At 39.0% G+C, this 21,753-nt stretch overlaps 1 protein-coding gene across 1 annotated transcript in view; it reads left to right on the top strand.

Annotated features, from left to right (window-relative positions):
- The window catches only part of LOC125916949 (protein TANC1-like), a 110,341-nt gene that overhangs the window by 74,809 nt on the left and 13,779 nt on the right, over positions 1–21,753 (top strand). Inside the window, exon 2 of the mRNA XM_049623195.1 lies at positions 3,756–3,835. Within this exon, the coding sequence (XP_049479152.1) occupies positions 3,775–3,835 (61 nt within the window). The 5' untranslated portion in view covers positions 3,756–3,774. The remainder of the gene's footprint in view (positions 1–3,755; positions 3,836–21,753) is intronic.

The following is a 21,753-nucleotide window of genomic DNA, read 5'->3' as shown; positions in this document are numbered from 1 at the left end:
CCTTAAAGATGAGGATGTTTTTGATGTCTCTCCCTTTTCTGGGGAAAAAAAATCCTTAATTATGTACAACTTAGTTTTCAGTGTTTCACTTGTAAATATTGCTATTTTGATTTGCTTAATTTTGGCAAAAGGGAGCCACCTTCAGAAACAGCGTTGCTTTGAGGTCAGATATATGGTTTGATGGGAGATGCTCCTTCTAGTGGAGTGCATACAAACTCAGGATAACTGGATAATAAGATTTTGTTACCAGGAGATTTTAAGGTTAATTCAGGTGTTGACTTGAAGGGGTATTAGGAAATGTAGCATTCCTTCTGTACTGTCTCATTGCCTGATGTCACATGAATTTAACTGTGTTTTCTGTTTCTGTGTTTCTTGTGAATGAAAATCTATAGGAATGTTCCTTGTAACTTATAAACTGCTATAAATGTTGGCTAATTGCTTGATTTGGAGGAAGTCGCTCATCTGTGTTCATTGCAGCCTAGTTAAATCTGTCAACAAATACGGAGAACAGAGTGGGTATGAAGCCTGTGTTCTGGCTTCTGTTTGTATTAAAGAATTAGCATAGTCCCTGCCCTCAGCTCACAGATTCCACTTGGAATTGTGTAAACAGGCAGTATGGCACTCCAGAAGAGGAGAATTTTAACACTATGTTACTCTGTGATTTCAGACAAGGTGGTCATGGTTACGATGCTGCCATTATGACTGCAAACCAGAACAGATTGGTCTTGCATTTAAATCCTCCCTGTTTTACTTAGGGTGATCTTTGTTATAATTTGCATATCATTGTAATCACTGTGTAGAATGCTAACACATAACATGGAGATGTTGTGCCTATCCCCAAAGACTTTGTGTTAAAGGAGAAATCCAAAAAGTGAAAGTAAGCTTGGTAGTTTATTTAACTTCTGGGCATTTTAAAAGGAAGAACCTATGGTATTTGGGAAACTTAGATGTTGAATGATAGTAGGAAAATAAGGAAACTCCTCTCCTCTCCTCTCCTCTCCTCATTGGTTGTCTAGGGTTAACATTATTTATTCACATTTTATTTTCTTTTAAATGAAAATTATAGCAACTTTCCCCCATTAGAGAATTTCAGAGCCTGATCTAGGGGCTAGTCTTTTCTCTCTTCCTCGAAAGTATATAATTTAAATAAATAGAAGCTGAAGTTACTTTTGTACTCAGGTACACCCAGTTAAAGTTTCTCCAGGTCATAGTTCAAATAAGTCTTAGAAAATAAATTTAAGCTTTTCCCCTTGACTTGCTATTTATGGAGGAAAGCAGGAACTGGAAAGAAAAATTACAGTGGCTATCTGATAGCCTCTTTCACTTAACTCAAGACCACTGATGTGGAAGATGTGACTATCCTGAAAATAGCTGAGCTCCCCAAAGTAGGCATCCAGGGAGTCTGGGATGAGATGCCCAAGCCTGTGTCTCCTAGTCCTCACCCTGTGGGACATGTCTTTCCCATGGCAAAGCAGATATGCTGTGGGTTGGAGATGACCAGGGTGATTAATCAGGGGCAGCCTCACTGCCATGGTGGGGCCTGAGCCAGTCTGTGGTCCAGAGAAGTACAGGGCTCTGGGAGAGCTCACTAAGGGACCATAGCCAAGCTCTATTGGCACGACTCCATCAATAATTTTCTTTTATTTTTGAAGTATGTTGTCTTTGTTAAATGACAAACCTTGAAGGTTGATTGATTTGGAAAAGAAAAAATCCAAGCTTAGCAGGCATCTATTATTGAATTTTGTCCACCATTTTTTACACAACATTTTTCAGTGTTTCTTTTAAGCATGATCATAGAAACTGGTGTTGCCACAATTTGGTGGTCTTCCCAGGTTCAGTGCTTGCCCTTCAGGTGAAACCCAAATCTTTGCACCAGGGTTCACTGAAGTAGCATTTTAATTTTTTTAAGTTTTTAAATTTATTTTGAGAGAGAAAGAACATGGGTGTGCCTGAGTGGGGTCGAGGGGCAGAGAGAGAATCCATAGCAGGCTCCATGCTGTCAGCACAGAGCTTGACGCAGGGCATGAACCTACAAACTGTGAGATCATGACCTGAGCCAAAACCAAGAGTTGGACACTCAACTGAGCCCCCCGGGCACCCTTCACTGAAGCAGACTTTTTAAAAAAAATTAGGCTGTAAGCCTTTTGTGTGTGCAGACTTGTTTTGTAAAGTGATTTAACTCCATTAAACTTTAGCTTTCTCCAAGTTCTGCTTAAAATACTGTCTTCCTGGTATCTCTAGGGTGGGTTGATTTGTTGTTGATTTTGGTTTGTTGGTTTGATTGCTCTTGCCCAAAGCTTTCACTTTCTGAGGGGAGAGGCAGTGTGTTGGAAGGAGAAGACCCTTGTTGGGGGCCTGCACATTTGGATTCTAGCCCTGCTGTTAATTAGCTGTGTGACCCTGGGCAGTCAGCCTTCCAGGGTCTCTGTTTCTTCGTCAGGGAAACAAAGGGCTTGGAAAAATAAATACAGGCCTGGACCAAATGATAGAAGGTCACGCTGTGTGCTTATGTTGTGTGACTCTGTGAATGGCAGCACTTTGAGACTCTTGGCTCTCTGTGGTCCCCACAAAGGCTCTGTTTCACTCTGGGATTGAGCAGTTGTGTGGGGTGTTAGTTACATTGAGGCCATTTCAAGCATTCAACCTCGCTAGGCAGGTGGAACCCGCTTCTCCCCAGCAGTTTCTCCCTCTTTTCCTTCTCTCCTCTCCTGTCCTCTCCTGTCCTCTCCTGTCCTCTCCTGTCCTCTCCTGTCCTGTCCTGTCCTGTCCTTTTTTCCAAGAGCAACCTGCTTGCCTTCCACCTTCCTGTCCTTAGTGCCTTAACAACGCTGTGATGGGTAACACAACCTACTCGGATTCATTACCACTGGGAGTTGTCCAGCCATCTCCTCTGAGTTCCTGGAGGGGAGAGAGCTACTGGAGACTCAGAGATGAAATAATGGCCCTTTGTCTGCCTTTTGCTATAGGGATGGTTTTAGGTTTCATCTTAGGCCTGGGCCATTGTGGTGTTTTTACATGCTCAGTACAACCCTGTTTAAAAATGCAGCTTATCATTTAAAGGATTCAGCTGTAGCACCACAGAAGGTTCTACTTTCTTCCCCATCCCCAACCCTCCCACCCCCTACCCCAAGTCCTAACTATATGTAGTAAAAACCCACTGTAATGTATGCTGTTTGATTGGGTCCCCTGACATCAGCTTTGAAATGTGTTTCCATTGTATTTATTTTATAAATGTTTATAAGGTTATGTTTTAATCTGATAAACTTACAAAATGTTTTCCTTGTGGTTATATAATCAGTAGCATCTGCAAAACGTGCCTTTAAACATGTAGCTTTCTTCTTAACCATTATCTTGTTGATTCTCTGTTCTAATGTTTTCTTTTGATGAACTGGGGTTAGGAGACCTGAATTCCTGTGCCAAACATCTTACAGTAACATGCCCAGATTTAGCCTCGTAACCTTAATTAGATGTGGAATGCTGAGAATGCCCTGGTGTGAGTTTTTTTTTTTTTAAACTTTTATAACAAGACAGTGAACTTCTGATCACTTCATTAAATGTTATAAAATACTCTTTGTGTCTTTAGCATTTAGTTTCCCATCTTAGTCTCTTCAGAGAAAAATAATGTAAAACTCAAGGTACCTTTATATTCTCCTAAGCAATGTGTTAGAGCACAGGTTATCTTTTGTGTCAGTATGCAAGTTATATTCCAACTCATAACCCTTAATTCCTCTTCCCTCCCCTCCTTTTCTCTTTAGAAGCAAAAGAGTGTTGAAAATGTTAAAGGCTGTGCTGAAAAAGAGCCGAGAGGGAGGAAAGGGGAGCAGGAAGGAGACAGGTACGTACAGGAATGAGCTGAACAAGCAGGTGGGTATGGGACATCAACACCTGCTCACTCTAGGCTGAACGGATGCCCTTGCATCGGGAATGGGTCCCAAGGAGTGCTCTGGGTGAGAATGCACATAATCCTGGAAGCCATGAGAAATTAAATACATTTCTGAGCTCTTTTATGGGAAGTGACTTTGAAAACTGAGTTTGGGTTACGAACCAAATCCTTTCCGCAGAACGCTTGGAAGGTTCATAATTTTAACAGAACATTCAGATCCAGAGGCAGTCAGAGTTAAGACATGGAGGGATAGCAGGTGTGTCCAGGAATTTGATTTCTAGAAAGCCCTTTCCCTTTTCCCACACACGATTTCATTTTATGTGTTTGACCAACTGCTGGCTGACTGGTCCTCCTCTTTTGAGTATCAAATTTTCCGCCTAACAGGTGTAGCCTCACTCAGTGCCAGACTGCTAGTTTTCATTATGATGAGAGCTACTTAATTTGCCTTGGATTTCATTCCTGTTGATAGAGTTCTGGTGCATATGTAGTCATTGTGACTCTTCACTGCATTCCATGTGATAAACTCCTCTAAGGTTATTTTGGTGGCCACTAGTGGTCTGTTTCTCTTGCTAGGAAAATTACATATTTTTTACCATTATTGTACAATAAAAAATCTGTTAGCATTGATTGATTTCCCCAAGATGTGCTATTTCACTCTGCAAACTCACGATGATCTGGAGTTGGAGAGTGGCTGGTTTTCTGAGTTATTGTATACTGAATAACATTGCAGTTTTAATTTCTATTTTTTTAATGCTTATTTATTTGGAGAGAGAGCATGTGTGCGCACACACATGCCAGGAAGGGGCAGAGCGAGAGAGAGAAAGAGGGAGAGAGAATCCTAAGCAGGGATACTCCATGCTCACAGTGCAGAGCCCAGCACGGGGCTTGGTCTCACGCATGAATGGTGAGATGATGACCTGAGCTGAGATCAAGAGTTGGATGCTTCACTGACTGAGCCACCAGGCGTCCTGTAATTTCTATTAAAGTATAAATAAGTACACTTATTACCAAAACATCACTGAATTATAGTTAACTCTTCAATTGAAAAGATGTTGCAATAGCTTTTATTACATAATGTTACTATGTAATGTGTGTGTGAGATTCATAATGTATGTTATGTAATGTTAATGATCATATTAATATGTGTTGTTTCTGTGCTTAAGAGAATAGGTGGGCTTAAACTTTTTAGTTATATGGAATTTAGACAAATTTTCTGTTATTAATTAACCCTTAAACCAAAAAGTCTGCAAAATGTCAAACTTACTTTAAAAGTAGAGTCTTTAGGAGTGCCTGGGTGGCTCAGTTGGTTGAGTATCTGACTTTGGGTCAGGTCATGATCTCACGGATGTGAGTTCGAGCCCTGCATCGGGCTCTCTTGCTGTCAGTGCAGAGCCTGCTTTGGATTCTCTCTCTCTCTCTCTCTCTCTCTCTCTCTCTCTCCCTCCCTCTCTCTCTCTCCCTCTCTCTCTCTCTGTTCTTCCCCTGCTCCTGCTCGCTCTCTCAAATAAATATTTAAAAAAAGATACCCTTTATTGTAAAGTTACTGTTAAGATTCTATTAGAAGCTTCTCATTAATACCTGTATAGCAGATACAAAAAAAGAAACCAGTTTCTAACGATAGAAACAAGAGACCATATTCTGCTTTTAATCTTAAAAAACCAATCCCTACCTTTTGAATAATTAATTAGAATGGTTACTATAGAGATTTTTCAGTACACATGATTTCTGTCCAGGAGGATATTCACCCTCTGCTGGGGCAAGGCCAAAATATCCTTCTTTTGATTTCTCTGAAAGCTGTTTAAAAAAATTTCCCTCCCCAGTTTTGGCTTGTCTGACACTCATGCTAGGGACTTTGTTAGTTGCTTCTTTACATGCCTTTGGAATTTTCAGCATTAAATTGGGTCCTAAGCCGTCTATCTAGCTGGAGCTGCCCAACCACTGGCCTGGATCTCCAAGCCAAAACTCCCTGCTTTGTAATGGAGTCTTTCACAGCAGACCCACGATGCTCTTTGACCAGTGCCAGTAAAATAACAGTACAGTAATGATGTGGGGCACCCTGCCTTTCAGAAGGGCCAGACCGTGAACATAGTTTGCATTTGTAACTTTTCCAGTTTTAGAGCATGTGATTTTGGGTTCATTTCCCCCTCTGGTTGTTAAGAGCAACTACTGTTTTTTTCTGAATCATTTCTTCATAATAATTCCCACACTATGGCTTTTCACTAATGCAAACCAACTTGAAAAAGCAATGGGAACATTTCTCATAAAACATCTGTATGGTATGTGCCTTTTTTCTCTTAACTAGAATCTGGTTGTGGTAGTTGGGGAACAAAGCAGATGGAATTTTAAATCTTGATGAAGTTATGTCACAAGATGATTGAGGAAAATACTTGGAATTTGACCATTCGTATGTTAAGTTCAGTGCCAACTCTCATTATATAAGTAGATCATAGCTAAGTTTCTCTGTAAATTAAAGCTGGTTAATCTATGGAGACTGCTCTGAGACTTGGGTAATAATATCTCCTACAAGTGGAAAAATTTTGCTCTCCTGTTTCCAATTAAAACCAATCTTTGTTGCAAAGACAAAGGAAAATTCATTTTTATGTACTTGAACTCACAATTACAGAAATTTAGGAAATATTTATGTCTAAAGTACTGAGCTTTGCTTTTTATACATGTCTTGTAGGTTGTTTTTACAATCTTGAACTATACTTTTTTTTTTTTAATCGAATCAGCTTTGAGAATTTGGAAAACATAATCACTGAGTTAAATTTAGTATTCTTCAAAAGAAAGCAGACATTTTTTCAGAAATATGTATTGAAAAGTCATTACATCCTCAGTTCCTATCCCTAAAAGAAAATGTCACATATGTGTACTTTAAATTATTGGTAAAATTTTAGGTATTGAAATTTATATGTATATAATGGTATTTGAAATAATGTATGTTGAATATTAAACTATTAAAAGCCATTGGGTGAACTCTAAAAATGGTGAAATTCTTTTTTTTTTTTTTTTAATTATGCTTTTTATAATGTAGGGAATGCTTATAGCTAAGCAAAATGTGTTTTCTGGAGGCTGTTGAACTGTGTCAGAGAATGCAGTATTAAAAACTTGAAAATGTTTTTTGGGAAAGTACATTTGCTTTGTCCCCACCATTCCATCAGTGCAAATGAGTACTGTATTTCTCTTGACCTTGAGTTAGGCCCGAGGGAGCAAAAATCAATATTAAACCACAACGTGGGGAGAGCTAGATGAGGGCATCTATTTTTTTTTTTTTTCCCTTCCCTGCTCTTATGTTAAGGACTTGATCTAAAGCAAATGTATTTATTTTGAAGCTCTCCAGAGGGGAGAGACCACGTCTTTTTAAGTGACCTTTGCTATCAAAAAACTTTCATGTTACTATTATTAAACCTACTTAATTTGAAGATGAAATAATTGCTGTGAGTATATTGAGAGTATTCTGATATAAGTATGGACCAAGTAAGAGTTTAGAGTCGATAAAAGAGCAATGTAGGGAATTAATATTTTTTCTATAGAACAGCACTGTTAGAAAACCAATAGGGAAAAGTCCCATTTTATAATAGAAACAAAAACTTTCATAGATCAACCTAAGAAAAAATGTACAAGCCTTACACTGAAAAAAAATAAAATAAAATAAAACTTTGCTGAAGCACTTACAGGAAGACCTGAATAAATGGAAAGAAATACTATGCTTTCCAAGTGGACAAAAGCGTTATTTTAAACCGATTAACTCTCATAGAATTACCTATACATTTCATTTAATCACTAATGAAATCCTATTTTATTTTTAAAGACATTGTTTATTTTGTTTTTGAGAGAGAGAGAGAGAGAGCATATGCATGCAAGTTGGGAAGGGGCTGAGAGAGAGCGGGACAGTTTCTGAAGCCGGCTCTGTGCTGACAGCAGAGAGCCTGATGGAGGGTTTGAGCTCACAAACTGTGAGATCATGACCAGAGTCGAAGTCAGATACTTTAACCAGGTGCCCTAAAGACATGGTTCTTTTAGAGCAGTTTTAGGTTCATAGCAAAATTGAGCAGAAGGTACAGAGGTTTCCCATATATCCTCTGCCCCCACTTACTCACAGCCTCCCCCGTGATCAACACCCCCCACCAGAGTAGTACATTTGTTACGATAGATGAACCTACACTGACACATCACAATCACCCAAATCCCACAGTTTACATTAGGGTTCACTCTTGATGTGGTACATTCTATGGGTTTGGACAAATGTGTAATGACCTGTACCTATTGTTATAGTATCCTACAGAGTATTTTCACTGCTCAAAAAAATCCTGTCATTTTTTTTTTTTTTTAACACAAATAGCCAATTGATTTAAAAATTCATCTGGGAGAAAACATGGTTAAAAATAGCCAAGGAATAACTGAAAGTGTGGGGCAAGTGTATCTAAATGACTGAGCCTGGTTTCCATGCTGGGTTCTAGCTGCAGAAGTGGGACAGGTGTGTATTTTGACTTCTTAATTTTACAGGGTGAAGTGGACTTCACCTCCCACTGAGACATGCATTGAAGAGGAGTCTTCTGTCCTAGACATTGGCAGGTCCCCTCCACTTCAGAAACCAAGCACAAATCTGTAGGATAGCTCATTGGAATAGCTGCCACTTCCAGAGTGAATAAATGAGTTGGCTAGTTTTTTGGACTTTTTTTTTTTTTTTTTGCCTATTGGGCTCCCAGAAATGAAACCTAATTTTTTGCTAACATATTTGATATAATTGCAGCTTACAGTTGCTAGCAGTTTGGGTTTTTTCTTTTAATCCTGGAGATAGTGGCATCCTTCTGGAAGCAATAGACAAGACCTGTTGCCCTTCTAGAGAGGGTTTGTCCCTCTCTCTGTATCCCTCCCTTCTGCTCTGTGCTAAGCTTGAAACCATAGTCTTTCGCCCTATCCAACTTTTGCAATTGTTCTGTTTTGGTGGGGAAGAAGCTCCAAGTTGAGGAAGAAGAACAAAGTTTGGTGAACTTCTAATTGAAGCACTGCCTCAATTAAAATATAGACTGTGTAAAGAAGGGTTGCTTAATATGCCCAAATAATTGTTTATTAGCCTTTTCCTTTCAGTTTAATTATTTGTGTTCTTTTTTTTCAGCAGGGAGGCTTAGTTTGAAGCAATTTATTAAAAAAAAAAAACACATTTGACCTTCACCTTTTCATCGTTACAACCCAGCTGGTCGGCTAAGTGCACTTGTAATGGTGTTAATTAAGGCATTGGATAGTCTGTAAACTTGAATGTGTATTGAATTAATCTGTTAGCTTTGCATCTAATCCTTCACTTTGAATTTGTAGTAAAAGGAAGCTGTTTGCCTCTAAAGTTTAAAAGCCACTGATGTGATTGTTAAATGTGGTATTTTAAGCCATTCCAGGCTGCAGTCTGGTTTTCAGTGGTACCTTCTAAAAATGCCTCCATACAAACGATGCTTTGTTTTATCCGGAAAATATGAAGCTGCTTTTGATTATTCTGTGCTGCATTGCCCATTTTCTGTGGTTGTGGACTATTATTTAGGAATTTAGTGCAGTGACTGTCTTGCTGAGCTATGGATATATGGTATCGTGTTGTTAACGGACTCCAAAAATGTTTCCCAAGCAACAAAACAGGCAGAAATAGTTCAGTCTAAAGGTATTGTATTTCTCTTTACCAGGGCACTTAAGAAAATTCTGTAAAATATTGGGACATGATATAAAAACAGAATAGAAGCCAGGTTGGTTTTTGGTAAAGTCAGGAATGCTGTTCCCTCTGGTTTGATATGGTTCCTTCACCATTTTTTCTTTGTTGTCTATACATGTCTCAAAGTCTATAAAAAGCACAGACTTTGGAATTAGAAGTCACAGATTCAAATCCCAGCTTGATCACCTCCTAGTTTACTTGAATTTGGACAAATTTATTCACTAAGCTACCTTACAGGGATGTTGTCAGGGTTAAATACAAGGACCTTTTTGCAGAAGTCTCACTTGACACATGGCTTCTGCTAAATATTCAGTAGAGCTTTGCTTTCCTTAGAACACTGTGTGGTGCCTTTAAGAACAAACAAAACCCTTGTAAAGCTTCTTGTTCTTCCCTTGAAGAGAAGGTGGGACTGCTCTCAGGAGTGATGTTCTAGAAGCTTCTTTCCACGACTTCCCATTTCCAAATACTCTGCCATCGTCTTTGCATACTGAAGTCTTTTTGTGCCATCTTTACCCTTTCCCTCAAACTGAGAAAGCTGAGTCATTTGTCTGTTGTATGGTGGTCTATTCTTTAGAAGTCCTTTACCTTTTAGCCTATATCAAGTACTGCCATTTTATCCTTTTTCTTTGTGAAATTAAATGAAAAGCCTCTTTCCTTTGCTTAAAGAGATTTTGGGAGTCAGCGAGCAGCTTTAAGAATAGATTTCTAAGTACAGTTTATGTAGTTTCTGAGATGTTTCATTTCAACACATCCTTAATTAATGAAGGTCTTCCTGTTTAGAAGGCTCTGCCTTCCATCCTCTTTGTACCTTTTCCATATGTTTTAGGGAACTATAAAGGATGAAAGAGAGAAGGAAGAGAACAGATACTTAGCATTTATCATGTGTTAGGTGCCTACACATAATGGACCAAGCTGGTTCATCCTGAACAGCCTGTTTCCTGTGAAGGGCATAATTAGTGAAAGCTCTGGACACAGAAAGTGAAATCAAGACACTGCCTGGATCTTCTTTGTTTTTTGGCCAGTAAGACTTCCAAGAATTCCTTCATAAAGTTTGTGGCAGAATTCTCAAACAACAGCACTTATTTACTTGGGTCCTTCTTTGCATGTATAGTTGACCATGAAACAATGCAGGGATTAGGGATTCCCGACCCCCACATAGTTGAAAATCAACATGTAACTTTTGACTCCCCAAAACTTAACTACTAATAACCTGTTGGACTGGACTGAACTTAACTACTAATAACCTGTTGGACTGGAAGCATAACATAAACAGTCTATTAACATATATTTTATACATAGTATTAACATATATTTTATACATAGTATTATATACTGTATTCTTAAAATAAGGTAAGCTAGAAAAAAATTTGCTAGGAAAATCCTAAGGAAGAGAAAAATATATATTTACAGTACTGACTGTATTTATTGAAGAAAAAACATCCACGTATAAGTGGACCAATGCAGTTCAAACCTGTGTTGTTCAAGGGCCAACTGTATATGTGTAAATGTAGTAGGAAACTTAATAGAGAAATACAAAGTAACAACTCAGAGTCCAGTTTTTTGGGTCAAATCTAATTTCATTTATAAATACCATATTAAAAAATTTTTTTAATGTTTATTTTTGAGAGAGAGAGGGAGACAGAGTGCAAGTGGGGGAGGGGCAGAGAGAGAGGGAGGCACAGAATCTGAAGCAGGCTCCAGGCTCTGAGCTGTGAGCACAGAGTCTGATGCTGGGCTCGAACCCACAAACACAAGATCATGATATGAGCGGAAGTTGGATGCTTAACCTTCTGAGTCACCCAGAAGCCCCTAAATATTTTTTATTTTTTTATTTTAATTTTTTAAAATACTTCCTTTGAGGGAGACAGTGTGTGTGTGCAAGTGAAGGAGAAGCTGAGAGAGAGGGAGAAAGCAAATCCCAAGCAGGCTCCGCGCTGTCTGAGCAGAGCCTGACATGGGGTTCATTCCTACCAACCATGAGATCATGATCCGAGCTGAAATTAAGAGTCAGTTGCTTAACCGAATGAGCCACCCAGGCGCCCCTGGTTTTTATTTATTGTTTTATTTTATTAAAAAAATTTTTTTTAATGTTTATTTATTTTTGAGGGAGAGAGAGCATGAGCAGGGGAGGGGCAGAGAGTGAGGGAGGCACAGGATCGGAAGCAGGCTCCGAGCCAGCAGCACAGAGCCTGATGCAGGGCTCGAACTCACAAGCTGTGAGATCATGACCTGAGCTGAAGTCAGATGTTCAACTGACTGAGCCACCCAGGCACCCCTGGTTTTTATTTTTTTAAGTAGGCATCATGCCCAGCATGGAATCCAATGCAAGGCTTGAACTCATGACCCTGAGATCAAGAATTGGATACCTAACTGAGCCACCCAGGTGCCCCTATCAATACTTTTTAAAAAATAAAGTTGCTTTTCTGTAAACAAATAAACCCCCCAAACAATGGTCTTATTTTCTATATATCGAGTTTTCAAAGAACTTTGTCATGTGTAATTTCTTAATTCTCATAGAAGCTCTATATTTGAATTTTTATGTGACCAATTTGCATTTTCTGGGAGAATTCCAAGGTTTTATTTCTATTCTACAGGAATATAAAAATCTTGATTTCATATAATCTACTGGAAAATACAGTTTCTGAGGGGGGAGGTAAGCTACCAAAGATTTGATCTAGATTGACTTTTTTTTTTCTTTTTGTTCTGTGAAGGATGATATGAACTTATTATTCCTCTTAGGAGGATGAGGCTTTGACCTTGCATTTGTCCTGCAGCTGATGGATGGCCACTAGGGGTAATCAGTTGGGTAGCCCTAGCCTTGGTGTAGAGCTTTAAATTGAGAAACCTTTATTCACATCTGATATCATGGCATTGGAAAGTAGGTCTCTATCCCACATTTCTCCCTGCTTTGGTAGCAGGCTAGTTGTGAAACAGCCATTAAAGGTGCTGGTGTAGACTCGGAGAATTCTTTTTTTTTTTTTAAAGTTTGTGTATTTTTGAGAGAGAGTGTGAGTGGGGGAGGGGCAGAGAGAGGAGGAGACACAGAATCTGAAGCAGGCTCCAGGCTCTGAGCTGTCAGTACAGAGCTTGATGCGGGCCTCGAACCTATGAACTGTGGGATCATGACTCGAGCTGAAGTTGGATGCATAGCCAACTGAGCCACCCAGATGTGCCCCTAGAGTTGGAGAATTTTTAAGTTTTGGCGACCGCAGCACTATTTTAGGGGTAAAAATAAGACATGAGCAGTTGGTTTTTAATTCTTTACTTTCAAGTTTATTTATGTCAAAGTTTCCCATCTTTTTTTTAATTATTTTTTTTTTAACGTTTATTTATTTTTGAGATAGAGACAGAGCATGAACAGGGGAGGGGCAGAGAGAGAGGGAGACACAGAATCTGAAACAGGCTCCAGGCTCTGAGCGGTCAGCACAGAGCCCGATGCGGGGCTCGAACTCACAGGCCGTGAGATCATGACCTGAGCCGAAGTCGGACGCTTAACCGACCAAGCCACCCAGGCGCCCCAAAAGTTTCCCATCTTTAAGGGAGTTTGGGGACACCAAACTGCTGGATTTGGTATATAATGACGGTCTTTGTGTCCTGAGACTGTCCTGGAACACAGAGTACTTAGGAAGGATGATGTCTCTGATAGGGGATACATACATAGGTGGCTGTAATAGTTTGAGCACTTGTCTGGAGTTTTTATAGATAAGGAGCCGACCGGCAGCAGAGGCTAGGAGCCTGGATGCAAACTCCTGACTAAGGATGGGAGAGAGCTACCTGTATACTGCTGATTTCCGATGATTGCACTTCTATTTCAGTTCTCAAAATTGAACTATTTATATGTTAATAATTTTTGTCTTTGGGCACCTGGGTGGCTCAGTTGGTTAAGTGTCTGATTTCAGCTCAGGTCATGATTTCACGGTTCATGAATTTGAGCCCCAAATCAGGCTCTGCGTTGACAGTGACAGTCACGATGGGATTCTCTCTCCTTCTGTCTCTGCCCCTCCCCTGCTAACAGTCTCTCTCTCACAGAAATTAAATAAATAAACTTTAAAAGGGGCTTCTTTGTCCCTACCTCTCACCGCCCCGTAGATAACTTTTGAGTTATATAGAAAATTTATTTCCAAGTGTCAGATATTAAAAATATATATATTTGTTTGATGGTATGTTTTCTTATTGTCTTAGTTCATGCTGCCATAACAAAATACCATGGACTGAGTGGCTTAAAAAACAGAAATTTATTTTCTCACAGTTCTGGAGGCCAGATGTCTGATACCAGAGCACCAGTATTGTTGGGTTCTGGGTAAGACTCTGTTTTGTAGACGGTTGCCTTCCTGTGTCCTCAAATGGTGAGAGAGACCACAAGCTCTCTGGTACCCCTTCTTAGAAGGACACTAATTCCGTCATGAGGGCCCCACCCTCGTGATGTCATTTAAAACTAATTATCTCCCAAGGGCCCCATCTCCAAATACCATCATATGGGGATTTGGGGCTTCAATAAATGAATTTTCAGGGGACACAATTCAGCCCACAGCACTTGTCTCTATTCTAATTACAAATGTAATATTGTATTTCATTGATTATAAAACACACCATTATTTCATGTACCTCTAAGGAAGAAAGACCTACTGACCTGCTGACATAATACTTTATTAATTAAAATGTTCATTTGACTTAAGTTTTCCCTTTTTCAGAGAGTTATTTTTACATATCTTAATCTTTTTCATAAAAGTGAAAGAAAATATAAACAGGTTGGTTAAGGCATTTCTAATTTATATTCACAGCCTTATTTTTGTAAGTCCTTATTTTTTTTTTTAACCTAGTTGTCACCATCCATTTTTCTACACACTACATTATCTTATCTGCCTTTGAGAGCATTAATGATAGAGTGTTTTTTGAGTCGGTTACTATATTCTCCAGGGCTTTCTTCCAAGCTGAAGATCTTCATTCTGCATATTTGATACTATCCTTTCATGATCTCCAAAGGAGATTTTAATGGAAAGTTTTCAGATAAAATCCAGGGTTCTTCTTCATTCCACAGTTGATCTTAAGTGCTTTGTTGACTGAAACCTGGAAAGGCTTAAAATTGTCTAGTCACCCTAGGTTTGTGGTCAGTGGCCTCCACATTACAATCACTGCTTGGCTGATAGTGATTTTTAAGATGCCATCGACTGTTAACATACATTTTGGTAGTGAAAACAAATATAGGTCTTTGAATCTATGCCCAATATAGCATGTGTTTATTGTAAAAAATTTGGAAAATACTAGTAAGAATAAAGAAAAAAACCCAGGATATTCTTTGCCTTTTGCCTTACCTCTCCAATGCCATTAGTCTTTGATCAATGCCTAATATTTTATTGAACTCATATACCATGATTTTGCTTGGGTATGTGCTTTTCTCGTTCATTGAAAACAAAACAGAAACAACGTCTGGAAAATAGGTATCTGTATACAAATCTCTGATCATTTGAGTAGAATGTTTCTAGGCAAGGAATTAATAGTGCAAGGAAGCAAACTTTTCAGAAGCTGGTTGTACCTCTTGCCAAATTGTTTTCCAGGAGGATTGTATTGATTGCCACCTGTGTAAGCAGTATGTGCATGTGCCTGCTTGCGTGACTCTTACTAGTATTGGGTATTTGTAGGTTTGAACAATCTTTGCCAATTTTATAACTTAAAACATGTTATTTGCTTTTAATTAGCTTTTTTTTTTTAGATTGGTAGACCTCTTAAGTATTTAGTGCCCATTTATATTTTCTCGTTATTGTCTTTTTATGCCCGTGTCTAATTGACTCTTGAACAACATGGGGGTTAGAGACACCAACCCTCCACCTCCCTCCCTACCACAGTCAAAAATTCAAGTATAACTTTTGACTCCCCAAAACTTAATTAATAGCCTGTTTTTGACCAGACTTCCTGATAACATAAACATTAACACATTTTGTATATTTATTACTGTATTCTTAAAAAACAATAAGCTAGAGAAAAAAAGGTTAAAATCATAAAGAGAAAATATTTACAATATTTACAATATTGTACTGTATTTACTGAAAAAATATCTGTACTGTATTTACTAAAAATTTTATAATATTTACATATTGTACTGTATTTACTGAAAAAAAAAAATCTGCACTTAAGCGGACCCATGCAGTTCAAATCCGTGTTGTTCAAGAATCAACTGTTTATTTTTTTTATCTGTTGGGAATGTGAGAGGCTCTTCATTCTAGTTCTTCCCTTTTCCTAGTATGGCCCCTGGTATGTCAGAATGGGGTTTCTTTATAAAGTCACTCACCGAAGAATTTTTATTGAACTTACTAAAACTTGCCTGTGTTCCATTGGTAGAAGTGTCCCCTGCATTGTTGAAGTTTCAGTTTGTGCTGAGGCTGGAGATATGTTAGTCTGATTGGCTCTATTTAATAAATTTATAGAGAAACCAAAATAAAAGCATAAAACCAACTCAAAATGAATCATCAAGTTTTTCACAGTACTTGATAGCATTCTGTCTCTGTGCACAGTCAAAAAGTCTAAATACCTCCTACCACCTGGAGGTGCCCGAAGCTGGACTCCCGGTGAGTTGCTAACAGCAGGCAGGGATAGTTCCAGATAATTAGCATCTCCTTAATAAATTGCTGTATTCTCAAGTGTAAAAGTTTTTATCCATGGCTCAAAATCTTAGATTGTTATGTGTAGGGATTCTTTTTCAAACTAAGGTAAAATAATGAAAGGATTTAGATCTAGAGGAGTCTTAAGAAATTCACTGTCTTCATTTTTTTGAGGAATATTTGGAAAAGAGGCACTGAGCAACTGTCCAGCATTATATAGCTAGTTAAAACAAACATGGAGTCCAAGTGTAGTTTCTGACTCCAGACTAGTTCAGTTTCTATGTCTCTGGCTAGCTGCATTATTTTTGTTTCTAGCACTGAATAAATAGAAAACCTGTCCCTGAGATAGAAGATAGATTTCCTATATATTTATAATTTCTCTCTACAGGGATTATTTTGATTTCCACCCTGCCCCAGCCCCAAAGGATTATTTCTGAGTTTCTTACGTGGTCTTTATCTAGACCCAGTAACTGTGAGTGATATGTCTTCTTTTTCTTTATCTTAAGGACCATTTCTGCTTGGTGTCTTTGAGACTGTTACAAATCAGCCCTATTTAGTTTTTGTAAAGCCATTAAAATACCGTAAATGTAATAGTTAAATATAATGCAATCATTTTTTAAAAAGCTATACAATGGTATTAGAAATAGACAGCATTCCTATTTCTTCTCTGCTTTTTCCTTTGTACTCCCTAAAGGCAATTAACATTCATAGGTTATTTGATCTTTCTAAGTATTTTCTATGCATATATGTGTATATGTACACACATATGTGCATGTGTAGATCCTTAAGGAAATCCAGACTTTACACTGTTTTATTTTGCAGATTTGTTGATTGTGTTTTTAGACCTTTTTCATATCATCACACACTAATATATAGGCTTTTAAAAAGTTGCTCAGTATTTATTACATTGGACAGGTAGCCTGTGGTTTCTTTATTCCCCTGTTGACGGTTGTATCTCTTTTGTTGTCATCATTATCATTAGTACTAGACTGAACTTCCTTGTACATACCTGCCTGCGCTCTCATAAAAATAACTATAAGAAAAAGTTAGTTAACAAGTTTGTTCATTTATCAACTTCCTAGATTTTTGTCAAATTGCCCTTCAAAAATATGACATTAAATTTACAACTCCACTTGTGGGACTCCTGGCTGGCTCAATTGGTTAAGTGTCCAACTCTTGGTTTTGGCTCAGGTCATGATCTCACCATCATGAGATCATCTGGGCTTGGTGTGGAGCCCAGCTTGGGTATCTTTCTCTCCCTTTCATTATGCTCCACCTCCCTCAAAATAAATAAACTTAAAACATGTAAAATAAAAATGTATAGTTCCACTTTCAATATATGAAAATGTCTCTTTATACACTTACTAACATGGGTTATAATCAAATTATTTCATCTTTGCAGTGTGATAGGCAAAAATTGTATCTCATTGTTTTAATTATGCAGTTCTTCAGAATGAATTCATACACATTTTTCTATTTATTGGCTGTTTGAAATCCTACTGCCTGGATTTGTATCCTAGCTCCGTAGTTTGCCAGCTGTGTGAACATGAGCAAATTACTTAACCTTTCTCTGCTTCCTGGGTCACTTATGAGGATTAAATGAGTTAATATTTATAAAGGGCTTAAATCCGTGCTTGACATATAGTATATGTTATATGAGTATTTGTCATAAAGATTTAAGTTTTTTTCTCTCTTGCCTGTATGTTTACCTATTTTTCTGTTGGGTTCACTGTTTTAAATTTGTTTTAAAATTTGGTAAGTGGTGAACCATTAATTGTTTACCAGCTGGAGTTCTAAGCAAGTCACACGTGTCCTGTTTAATTTTGAACTATAAACCCTAAAAGGATTCATACAAGTCATCCTTCGTTTTTGGTAGGATTAAGTGAAGGCTTTTGTTTTAATTCTGTAAGTTCAGTGTTGAAAACTGACTGAGAGGTTACACATCATTATTTCAGGGAGGTCAGCTCTCTCTCTTTCCCTGCTTTGTGTGAGAGTTTTGATGCGCTAATCTGATTAAACCTTTTAAAGCTACATCCTTAGCTCTAAGACTGTTAAGATTAGAGGTTCTCGAGTTTTTCCCCCTTTATCCATTAAATGGTTTCCATGGTTATTGGACTCCGCAAACCGTACTTCAAATCCCTTGTGCTTTGTGGAAGCGGCGTCTCCAAGAAGAACAACGCTCTGCTGCTTTGGCTTCAGGAAACTTAGAGTTCTGGTTTATTGTAGCTACTAGCTCTCTGTGAACAAGTGTTTCACTTTTCTGAAGCTCTGTTTCCTTGCCTGTAAAATGAAGGTAATCGTCTGTCTTATACTAATTGTAAAGGTCAAATGAAGCTGTGTTGTTTTGTTTTGTTTGTTTTAACTTCTGGCACAGTAATATTGGTGATGTGGGGAATTTGTTTTGTTTTTAACCACATGGTATTCTTGGTTTGGGGGAAATGCCCATTAAGTGAGAAAATAAAATACACTCATATGAATATTTAAACTTATATCAGGAGTTTTTGATACCCAAGTGTTGTGAGGGAGGGGTGCAATACCTCTTTTTCTTCCTCAAATATATTAAAGAAACTAGGAAGTGAATCCCCTGGGAGAGGATATGGTGGCACTGATAAAAGTTGCTCTTTGAGTACTTATTATGTATCAGACAGTCTGCTAAATGCTTATAAACAGTTATGCCATATCATGGATGGGGTATTAAGTAGAGCTTAAAGAGCTGATTTAAGACTGTGCAGTTACTAAGTGGCAGAGCCAAGATTCGAACCCAGTTTGTCTCCAAAGGCTATGTTCTCTTTAGTATAGCCAGGTTGCCTAAGTTCAGTTCCGTTTTAAAATCTGCAAAATGGAGATAACAACAGTATCTGTCTTCTAGGGGTGTTGGTTTTTCTGATGATCCAGTGAGTTAAAGGGCTTAGAACAGTGCCTGGACCATAGTGAGCATTTTAGGCTTGCTCTTATTGTAATTGATGGTACTTTCTGTATCATTCTGGTTCTTTTTTCCCCCCACCCCTTAATCTCCTCCTTTAGCATTTAATAAGTGGCAGCCTCTTGGATATTTTTATTTCTTTGCCTGTGTGGCAGACACAGCCCTGGCCGTTTCATCTGGTGCAGATGGAGGAGAGCCGTGGTGATGGGCCTGGCCTTAGCGAAGTGCTGTGGGGGCAGTTGCTGTAAATAGTCTGAGATGGCATGTGCTGGCTAGGACAGGGAATGGGGAAAGGATTTGAGCCCCAAACACAAGGACCCGCCACCAGAAGCGTCTTTATCTGCCAAGAGAAGATGTGTGTGCACTCAAAGGAGTAGTGCCTGCATGATTTGGTGTTCACCTTGCCTTTATTAGAGTGTGCTCTAGTATAATTGTCTAGTGCATTAATTGCCAAACGTGGCTGATTCACTGGAGGGATTTGTGAGTTAAATTCCCATCCTGCGTATTGAATCACTCCTCAGTGGTGGGACCCGAGCATCTGTATTTGTAATTTTTTTAAGTTTATTTATTTATTTTGAGAGAGAGTGTGTGTGCACATGTGTGTGAGTGGGGAAGGGCAGAGAGAACCTCAAGCAGACTCCACGCTGTCAGCACAGAGCCCGACGTGGGGCCCGATCCCATGAATCATGAGATCATGACCTGAGCTGAAATCAAGAGTCAGATGCTTAATCGACTGAGCCACCCAGGTGCCCCTATAATGGCTTTTGAATGGTTAGCCAGGTTTGAGAGCCACTAGGATGCTGTTTGTTTCTGAGTCTGTGCAGGGCCACCCCCAGCCAGCCATGGCAGAAGTGTGTGTGTGTGTGTGTGTGTGTGTGTGTATGACTTTGAAAAGTCTTGGGAGAAGGAACTTCCCCATTATCTAATCAACCCCATTCTTGGCAGCCCTCTAAAGATGAGTTGGAAATACAGGTCTACAAGCAGGTGAGTGATAAGGGTTCCATTCCAGAAATAACCAGGGACAGGATTTCATCAAATTAATTTGTTAGTTATATTTTATTTGGGTCTTGTGTTTATGTCGATGCCTCATCAATATTTGCTTATTCTCATGCTTCGAAGTTACATACACAGGAAGTAATAGCTATTGGATGTAATTTTGATATTTAATTTACATGCAGCTTAATGGAAGTTGTTAGAGGGCTGTGTTTCCCAGTGCAGTGCTCAGAGAATGAATGGAGTAGCTCACATTCCATTTTATAGTCGAGAAATCATGATTAGAGTAGAATGTGAATATGGTTAGCTGTGGTGAGACAATATTGACATTGTTGCTAAGATATTGTACCAGACATGTCATTGAGGCTGCTTTTTTTCCGAAACTGAGTGATGCTCCCCCCCCCAACACCCCCCCTCCCCTGCCCCAATTTGTGGTGCTGGTGGTGCTGGTGAAGCAGGAATATAGCAAATAAAATAACAGATGCAGAAAATGTCTTATTCTCCCACTCCCTGCCCTGCAGTACAGGCCTGAAAAGGATCTTGTTAAACAGCCACATGTACACAATTGATTTAGTCTGCTTTTTTCTAGGATGTGTGCTGAATTGGTTACATTGCATTTTTAACGTGTTTTTGTAGGGAAGAAACTTTCAGGGCTGCCTAGAAACTTGGAGGCATTTCCCCCCAAATGTTTATAGATCCCGTTTTCCTTGTAAGGAGTTGAAATGAGATAAATGGTGGCAGCTCCCTCTTCTCCTTCCTTTCTCTTGTAACAAGGCCTGTTGGCAGGAGTATTGCTGATGGGCCTGCCAGGGTTTGGATTTGAGTAGTCAGTGAGGGGGTGGTGTGCTGGTTATGGTATTGTTCTAAAAGTCTTTTTCCCTCCACTTACTTTTCCACCCCCAAAATGTCATCGTGTCCAATATGACAGAATGTTCCTGGTGATTATCGTTCAGGGAAACATGACTTGCTAAATTATCTGTGGATGACAGTCAGAATTTCTTAAGCACTGAAAAGCATTCCATGCTTGGTACACACCTTGGCTAGGAGATCCATGGTGTACACAGAAGCAGGCCAGTGTAAAGCCATGATGCAGAACTCTGTGGGTCAGACTGCCTGGGTTCAAATCCACATGTACCACTTACAGGCTGTGGGGCCCTAGGTAGCTCACTTAGTAGGCTCCCTAAGCAATAGTTTTCTCAGCTATAGCCCAGGAGCAATGCCACCAAATGGAATAGGATGAATAAATAAGCTAATGTGTATACAGTGCTTAGCAAGATGTCTGGTACACAAAGTAAGGCCTTTACTGCTAACTTAATCACCCTCATTATTATTAGGACAGTTACATTTGATGAACATGTATATCTAGTTAGAGCAGAGAACTCTCTGTAAATCCTGATGTGTTACTTGGGTACTTCCTGCAATGTGAAATTCCAGGGTAAGTGAGCTCCAGCAGTCATAGTGGGGCTAAGCGTGTAATTGAGATGGAGGATAGCTTGAGGAGTTGGATATTCAATGGGTAGCTGCAGTCCTCAGGGCTGCCTCCTTGCAGTTCCAAGGCACCATTCACATAGATGTGAGACATGCAGCACAGTGATCCTACTGTCATTCTTCCTCACATCACACTCAAGACCTACAGAAAAAGTGGAGTTTTCTATGTTACAAG

The sequence above is a fragment of the Panthera uncia genome, unplaced genomic scaffold (genome assembly GCF_023721935.1).
Source record: "Panthera uncia isolate 11264 unplaced genomic scaffold, Puncia_PCG_1.0 HiC_scaffold_1345, whole genome shotgun sequence".
In the NCBI taxonomy this organism is placed as follows: Eukaryota; Metazoa; Chordata; class Mammalia; order Carnivora; family Felidae; genus Panthera; species Panthera uncia.
Note: the sequence above shows the minus strand (reverse complement) of the source record. Positions and strands in the feature narration are given on the sequence as shown.